This window comes from Penaeus vannamei, chromosome 2 (assembly GCF_042767895.1).
Source record: "Penaeus vannamei isolate JL-2024 chromosome 2, ASM4276789v1, whole genome shotgun sequence".
NCBI lineage: Eukaryota > Metazoa > Arthropoda > Malacostraca > Decapoda > Penaeidae > Penaeus > Penaeus vannamei.
The window spans coordinates 36,979,144-36,986,643 of record NC_091550.1 but is presented as its reverse complement, the minus strand read 5'-3'; the positions used below and the strand labels follow the sequence as shown (position 1 = coordinate 36,986,643).

The window sequence follows — 7,500 nt, the reverse complement described above, 5'->3', positions numbered from 1 at the left end:
CTGATAGTTAATTTCATTTTTGTGTCTTGACTTAAGGGAGCATCTACGAATGGATAATGGAAGATTATCGAGAGAAGAGTTTTCGCAGCATTTACTGAGGATTGACAAAGCTACCCTTTCTGGATGAGGGTGAGGAGTGACATTGTGTGCATTGCCTCTTAATCTTATTGATTCTCCCTCCACACACGTTACTCATGGAGCTCGTGGAGTCAATCCGATTCTGCCCAGGCATACAATCTCTCTTCCCGCTTTTGTGTCATTACATCTCTAAGTTTTTTACTTTCAAAGAAAACAAGGTCCCCTGTAGCTAAGTAGGGATTTTTCCCCAGGTTTTTTAGCTGATTTACTGTAGACCTTATTAACTTTCTAAGTAGCTTTATTTCCGGATCTTTATTAAGGTGATATGCTCGTTTGCCTCTGGAGGATGAAGACCCTATGTTTGACAGGGTTTCTGGGTTGGAGTTGGGTGATGAGGTTTACCAACTTGTTGACAGAGAGTTTCATTAAAGTGATCAAGGCTGGCAGGAATATAGTGTTTCATACCAGCAGCCAATCCTTTTAATAAACTGTCATTATGATGTTTAGTGGCAAGATGGTACCTCGAAGACGTGGCTGGGGCGAAGGCTTCTTTTAGCGAATGGGAGGGTGATACTTAATGGCCCAATGATCACTTGACTAAGAAAGGGGACAACTTCCTGCAGTGCATGGGAGTGGGTGCTGATTGTACTGTGTATGAAAGCACTATATAATCCTAATTTGCCACCCTAGAGTAATGGAGTCTTTTCAAAGGGGGCACAATAGGTGTATGGGATCACTGGTGTTTTGAAGATAATCATAATATACACCTTACCGTTTTTACCTATGGTGCTTCCCTCAGAGCCAAGGAGAGGATGACAGGCATTAAAAATCTCCATACACAGTAAGACAGTAGCATTATGTATCATACTGTTTCGGGAGGTTTAGAGTACCACTTCACTATCATGTGGGTTATATACATTAATGATGGTGATGGTTCTACCATCAAGAAATATTTTAACACCAAGATATTCAGCACTTGCATTGTCACGTGCGTCATCGATCACTTTTGATGGGATACTATTTTTTATGTAAATACCAAGTCCTCTTGCAGAAGGATTAGCAATATTAGGTTTGTCGTGATATGTGTATCCTGCAATTTTTGCATAACGAGCATCAGTTCTAACTTCCTGAAGGCAACACACATCAACATCTTCCGAGTGAAGATACTGAGCGAGGGTCGCCCTTACGTTTCTGTAAACTGTTAATGTTCCAGGTAATGCACTTTAACAGATTATTTTGATCCATCGATCATCACTTGACCGTTTCCAAGGCCCACTGGATGTTGTCGTTGCTCGAGGAAGAGCGCAAAAATCCTCTCCTGGAATTGCACCATCTGTTGCTGCATCATGAACATCATCTGCTCCATCTGCTTGAACAACATTTGTATCAAATCTTTCATTTCCCTGTTGGATTCTTGCTTTTCCTGCTGCGGTGAGGGAGGAGCTGGAGCTGGTGATGGCGTCGGTGCTGCAGCTGGCACTGGAGCAGGAGCTGCAGCTGGTGCTAGCTGGCGCTGGAGTGGGTGCTGCAACTGGAGTAGAAGCTGCAGCTGTCGTTGGTGTTGCAGCTGGTGCAGGTGCTACAGCTGGTGATGTGGCCGGTGCCATGGCTTTATTTGCAGAGGCTTTCAGAGTTGACCTCTGCAGGTGTGGGAATTCCCGCACGTCATTAAGACGAGGGGCTGGGCGGGTTTATTGGGGAGGGGCTGCCTGCTTTTTTTCATGTGTTGTCCTTCTGTCTTTCGGGTAGTAGGCGCATAATGGCGAGTTGGCATTATGTTCTGACGGCAGTTCACACATTTCCGAGGGATGATTTTACCTTCAGAAATTTTCTCTGCGCACTCTGAGCTTTCATGCGAAAGAGCGCAGTATCGGCACCGCGGTGCCTCTCGTGGACACGCACGTGCCCCGTGTCCCCACTTTGAGCAATGGGAGCAAAACGGGGTCAGAGATTTGAAGATGGCACATCTAAAGGGTGCCATGCCCTCCACCATTCTGATAGTTTTGGGGATTACCTCCCCCTCATATGTGATGATGACTCTCTGGGTCATCAATCCATTGATCTTCATGCGTTTGGCATGTACGACGCGTTCATTGTAAGACGTCATTTCATCTGTTTCGATTTCTCTTGGGACGTCGAACACAATAACATTTGTGCACTTGCCTTTTCCATACACTTTCGCCTTTTCTAAAATTTCACCACCTGCACCGGCAGTGGTTATGTGGGCAAGAATTTGTTCATTTTTACATCTCACATACACATTGTTCCTCCCAATCTTAAGTTCAATGGACCCCTTTGTCTTATTGTATGGGTCCAATTTTAAAGCCTGGGATACCCAGCGATACTTATCCCTGTGTGTCCGAAGCTTTGTGTCGGCTTTAAAATGTGCACACAGGTGTCCAGGGGGAGTGATTTCTACAGAGTCAGGTAGTAGTCTTTTTGCCTTTTTCTTTATTGGTTCCTGGGGGAGGCCACTGATATCTTCCTCACGGAGGACACCATATCTACCCTCGGTTTCCATGGGCGTGTCTGTCATTGTTTCGTTTGAGGTCGGGGTCATTTCCTGAAGAAACAGGGCCCGACCTGACCTCCCTGTGCAAACCCAGGTGCACACACGGGCCGCTTACGCCGCGCCCACAAGGCACATCTGTGTCCGTACGTAGTTTTTTCACTTATTTTACTTCACTATATGATATTTAGATCACTTTAGATTCAGATCAAATGATCATGTGAACATTATCGCGCACTGCAGCAATCCACAGCTGGCAGGTCTATGAAGACCTAATAGTCAAGGTAACACAAATCCTGTAAGGACAGGTCAAGGTCACAAGAGGTCACACAGCACGTCTGCACACTATGGTGACAGGATGATGACTGAGAGAGAGAGAGAGAGAGAGAGAGAGAGAGAGAGAGAGAGAGAGAGAGAGAGAGAGAGAGAGAGAGAGAGAGAGAGAGAGAGAGAGAGAGAGAGAGAGAGAGACAGAGACAAAGAGAGAGAGAGACAGAGAGAGAGAGAGAGAGAGAGAGAGAGACAGAGAGAGAGAGACACAGAGAGAGAGAGAGAGACAGAGAGAGAGACAGAGTGAGAGAGACAGAGAGAGAGACAGAGAGAGAGAGACAGAGACAGAGACAGAGAGAGAGAGAGAGACAGAGAGAAAGAGAGAGAGAGAGAGAGAGAGAGAGAGAGAGAGAGAGAGAGAGAGAGACAGAGAGAGAGAGAGAGAGAGAGAGAGAGAGAGAGAGAGAGAGAGAGAGAGACAGAGAGAGAGAGAGAGAATGAGATAGAGAGAGAGAGAGAGAGATAGAGAAAGAGAGAGAGAGAGAGAGAGAGAGAGAGAGAGAGAGAGAGAGACAGACAGACTAGACAGAATTACCAAATGACAAGAAATAAGCAATAAGTAAAACAACCACAAAAGAAACAGGAAGATACAGCCTAGAAGTAATGGATTCGACACAAACCCACAGACAGACAGGCCAATAAAGACAAGCAAACCCCCTCAGACAGGCTCCCACCACCCCCCCCCCCCACCAACCCCACCATGACCCCCTGCCAAGCCGACCTCTCTCAGCCTCGCCCTGACGTAGGCGTGCAGCTGCTCGTAAAGGGGCTTCAGTTCGGTCCACAGCGCCCCGACGTCGGCTCGGAAACTGTCGCTTTCGTAAGCTCGCAAATCCATTTCGACTTTGTTCTTAAATCCTGTGGAAAGGGATGCAAGTTAGTCTTAAGAGGATATATATATGTGAATGCATTCGTTAGAGCAGGATAAATGTTGGAAATGTAAAATAATAGTTGAAGAAATGAAGAAAGAAAGAAATGAAGAAAGAGAGAGAACTAAAGTGAATGCAACCTGGCTTTCAAAACAAAACAAAAAAAAAAATCTACTTAGCACAAACATCACATAACATAAAAATAAAAAAAATAAGTGAAGCGGGTGCGTCATGACCAAAATGAAATACACGTTTTGTAACATGAACATAACAATTTCCGCCGTTATCTACCATTGGCTGCGGCAGCTTTGTTCAACAGAGGTACAAGATCTTCGTAACTTTTCCTCATCTTTCTGCCTGTGTTCCGTCGCCAGGCAAGCCAGATGTGCGCCAGTTCTTCGCTGTTCTTGCTATTCTTCAGGATGTCCTTTACGTCTAAGGACAGGACAATGATAGTAATAACAGGGAATAACCACGAAGATTTTGTCGAGAAACATAATTTCATGCTCTTATCATTATTATAAAAAATGTATTACTCCTTAGCCTCCCCTTCCCCTCTCCCCCAGGAAAAAAAAGACAAGTAAAAAATAAAGGAAATTATTATATACACATGCGTGAATTCAAAGCTCCTCCTTTCTAAATTATTTGTTTGTATTTTCTTCTTTTAACCTGACCTTCGTCGAGTGTTAGGTCGCACTTGTCGGGGTCGCTGAAGCTGCACACCGTAGCCGTGCTGTAGATCCGGGACATTTCAGATACGATGTTGGCGTACTAGAAAAGGGTGTTGGAAAATCATGTATAAACCTATATAATTTTTGAACTGAAAATCACGATTAACTTGAGACAGGTAAGGAAAATGGAGAATATGTATAAAGATAGAAGAAAATACAAAATGACGAAGCTACGAACACAAGAATAAAATACGGAAAATAAATATCAACGGCACTGAATTGCGTTAAAACAATCAAAAACGGAAACGGAAAACTGGAATCCCAAGCCCGCACCTCCCTCAAGTCCCGCTCGGGCAGCGCGGCCGTCCCCAGCGCAGCCAGGACCTCGAGCTGCCTCCGCGCCTCCTCCCCGAGATGGCGCCGCACCTTCCCCCACTTCTTCGCCTTCTGCCACGCCTCCTTCCGCACGCGCGCGTATTCTACCTGCCTCGTGATCTGGAATGTGACATAAACGGTACGTGGAGGAAATGCGATGGAGTAAAGAGACACAGAGGATATATGATAAAACATGAACTTTAACACTCCTTTTCCGCCACCCACTGGCCACCCTTCTCCCCCCCACCTCAAACCCCTCCCTCAAACCACTTGGCCTAACGCCACCCCTAACCATCCCTTGTCCAACCCCAATATGCCCCTATTCCAATTTCCTTCATTCCCCTACCTCACTACCCCCATCTAAAAAAACCCTTCCCCTCACATCCAACTCCCCCCCCTTCTCCCTATGGCCCCACCCCTCCCCCTGCCACTCCCTGACCCTCACCCTTTAGCTACAGCTAATCCCCAACCCCTTTCCTCTTCCCCCCGACCCCTTCCCCACGAAGTGCAGCCCCTGAAGACCTCATCCCCTCACCTTCCTCATCTTGTTGTGGTTCGTGAGGTTGGTCTGGAACGCCCAGTTGGCTCTGGCGAAGCTCTCACAGGCGAGGGCCAGGGCGCTGTTCTGCTGACGGAGGAAGGACTCGGCCGACGAGGACAGCTCCGCCCGGAACACCTCCAAGCGGCTCGGGGTGGCTGGGGAGGGGAGAGGGGGAGGGGGGAAATGAGAGGGCAGGGGAAGAGGGAGGGGAGGGGAGGGGAAAGAGGAAAGTGTAGGGGGAAGGGAGAGACGAAAGGGAGGAAGAGGAGAGGGGGAGAAGAGGGAAAGGTAAGGGAAAGGGAGTTGGGGAGGAGTAAGGGTGAGTTGTGGGAGAAGAGAGCAAGGAATGTGAGGGGTAAAAGGAAAGGGAACGAGGGAATGAGAAGGTAACGGAAGGTGGGATGGGTAAATGGGGTAGGGGGAAGTGGGAGAAAAGGTGGGATAGTGGAAGGGTGGAGGGGGCGAAAAGAATGGGAGGAAGACGGACGGGGGAAGAATAGACGAAAGAAAGAATAGAAAGATATAATGATGGTGATAAAACAATGACAATAATGGTAATAAAAATGATAATGAAAATGACAATGACAATGATTACGATGATGATAACAATGATAATTAAGGATTCATTGACAGTCTTGTTTATCGTGCTTTTTCACTTCCCACAATGTGGAAGAAGGAACGCGAAAGAGAAAAACGTAAAGAGGAAAGAGAGAATGGAAGAGTGAAAGGGGAAAAAAAGTGGGGATAGGGGAAGAAGGAGGGAAAACAAAACACAGAAGGGCAGAAAAATAGAGATGAGAGAGAGAATAGCAGCGATAGGGGAGAAAAGGGAAATGGGGATAATTGTAAAGCTAAACTGAATCCAGAAGAAAAAAAAACAGAGGAGCAAGAGGAGCGCAGAGAGAGAGAGAGAGAGAGAGAGAGAGAGAGAGAGAGAGAGAGAGAGAGAGAGAGAGAGAGAGAGAGAGAGAGAGAGAGAGAGAGAGAGAGAGAGAGAGAGACCGTTGTCATCCCATCTTGTTACCAGTTTGAGTGGCGTTCTAGGGCCGGAATCCCTTACGCAATTACGATGGTAAAATCGCTAGTAACTACAGATCGTACACTGACAATTAGAGGATATAAATAATTACAACTATTTGGACTGTTTCCCTGGCTTACGGTAAACAAAGATATATCAATATAAAATTGTTTAAACTAGTTCCTATTTATATGATGAATAGCTAGGGAGGTCTATTAATATCCTACATTGTGGATATAACTAATCAAATATTTATTTTAAATTTCGTAAACATGATTTTATGGTGTTTTAGCTGCAACCATAATTTTAAAAACACGCCGTGTTGAGTCCTGTGATTGGCGCTCGTCGATTGGTAGAATTGCTCTGTTGGCTACCATTAGATATAGTTGATGTGCGATTGTAAGAGTTGAGGCGAGTTATAGTTTCTTCAAGAATCTAACTTTACAGTCGCTGGTAAACATCATGGTAACTGAACGCTGGTTAATGCGTTGGGATCGCATGTTAGTGAATCCGCTACCTGGAAGGGACTCAGCCGATGGCACCAGTTTGTCAGGGGAGTGTTGTGGTATAATCTACGTTGGCGGTGTATGGACACGTACGGTCTGGTTTGGACGTTTTTTGAAGAGGACAGGTGGTAGCGTGGATAGAGGTTGAAGGTGTAAGTGTCACCGTGCACAGAAGTGGTTGGCAGTCGGGAGGGGGGGGGGGGGGCTAGAGTGGTGCCCTCAGGAGGCAGTGGGCGAGTTGGACCGTGGCCCGCTGCATAGTGGTTTTTAGATCAAGAAAGTCAGTTACGATCATTGTCACAGAACCGGTCCAAATACAAATTTTATCCATCGCTAATAATCGTCAAATAAAGGAATTATTTCTAACTCATTCTTACCCCATGCGGTTCGTTGTCCTGTGCCAAAGCGCCGACAGGCACAGAAACTGCTATATTCGTGTAACGTTCCTGTTGTAAGTTTGCGTATAAGTAATTTTTTTTCTCTATAGAATTTAAAAAATTATGATAGAGAAGATTTCTGTAGGAATTCACTCATCTATCGACTCGTACTCTACAGTCTAATATAGGCCTATGTCTACCTATAATTTTACGAAAAATTTATTAT

General features: G+C 45.8%; 1 protein-coding gene across 1 annotated transcript in view; it reads right to left on the bottom strand.

The window, feature by feature from the left end:
• Positions 1 to 7,500, bottom strand: part of LOC113799967 (angiotensin-converting enzyme-like) — a 40,769-nt gene that overhangs the window by 28,275 nt on the left and 4,994 nt on the right. Inside the window, exons 2-6 of the mRNA XM_070132625.1 lie at positions 5,368 to 5,528; positions 4,791 to 4,952; positions 4,461 to 4,557; positions 4,078 to 4,221; positions 3,639 to 3,775 (exon numbers count right to left, since the gene is read on the bottom strand). Coding sequence (XP_069988726.1) covers positions 3,639 to 3,775; positions 4,078 to 4,221; positions 4,461 to 4,557; positions 4,791 to 4,952; positions 5,368 to 5,528 — 701 coding nt within the window. The remainder of the gene's footprint in view (positions 1 to 3,638; positions 3,776 to 4,077; positions 4,222 to 4,460; positions 4,558 to 4,790; positions 4,953 to 5,367; positions 5,529 to 7,500) is intronic.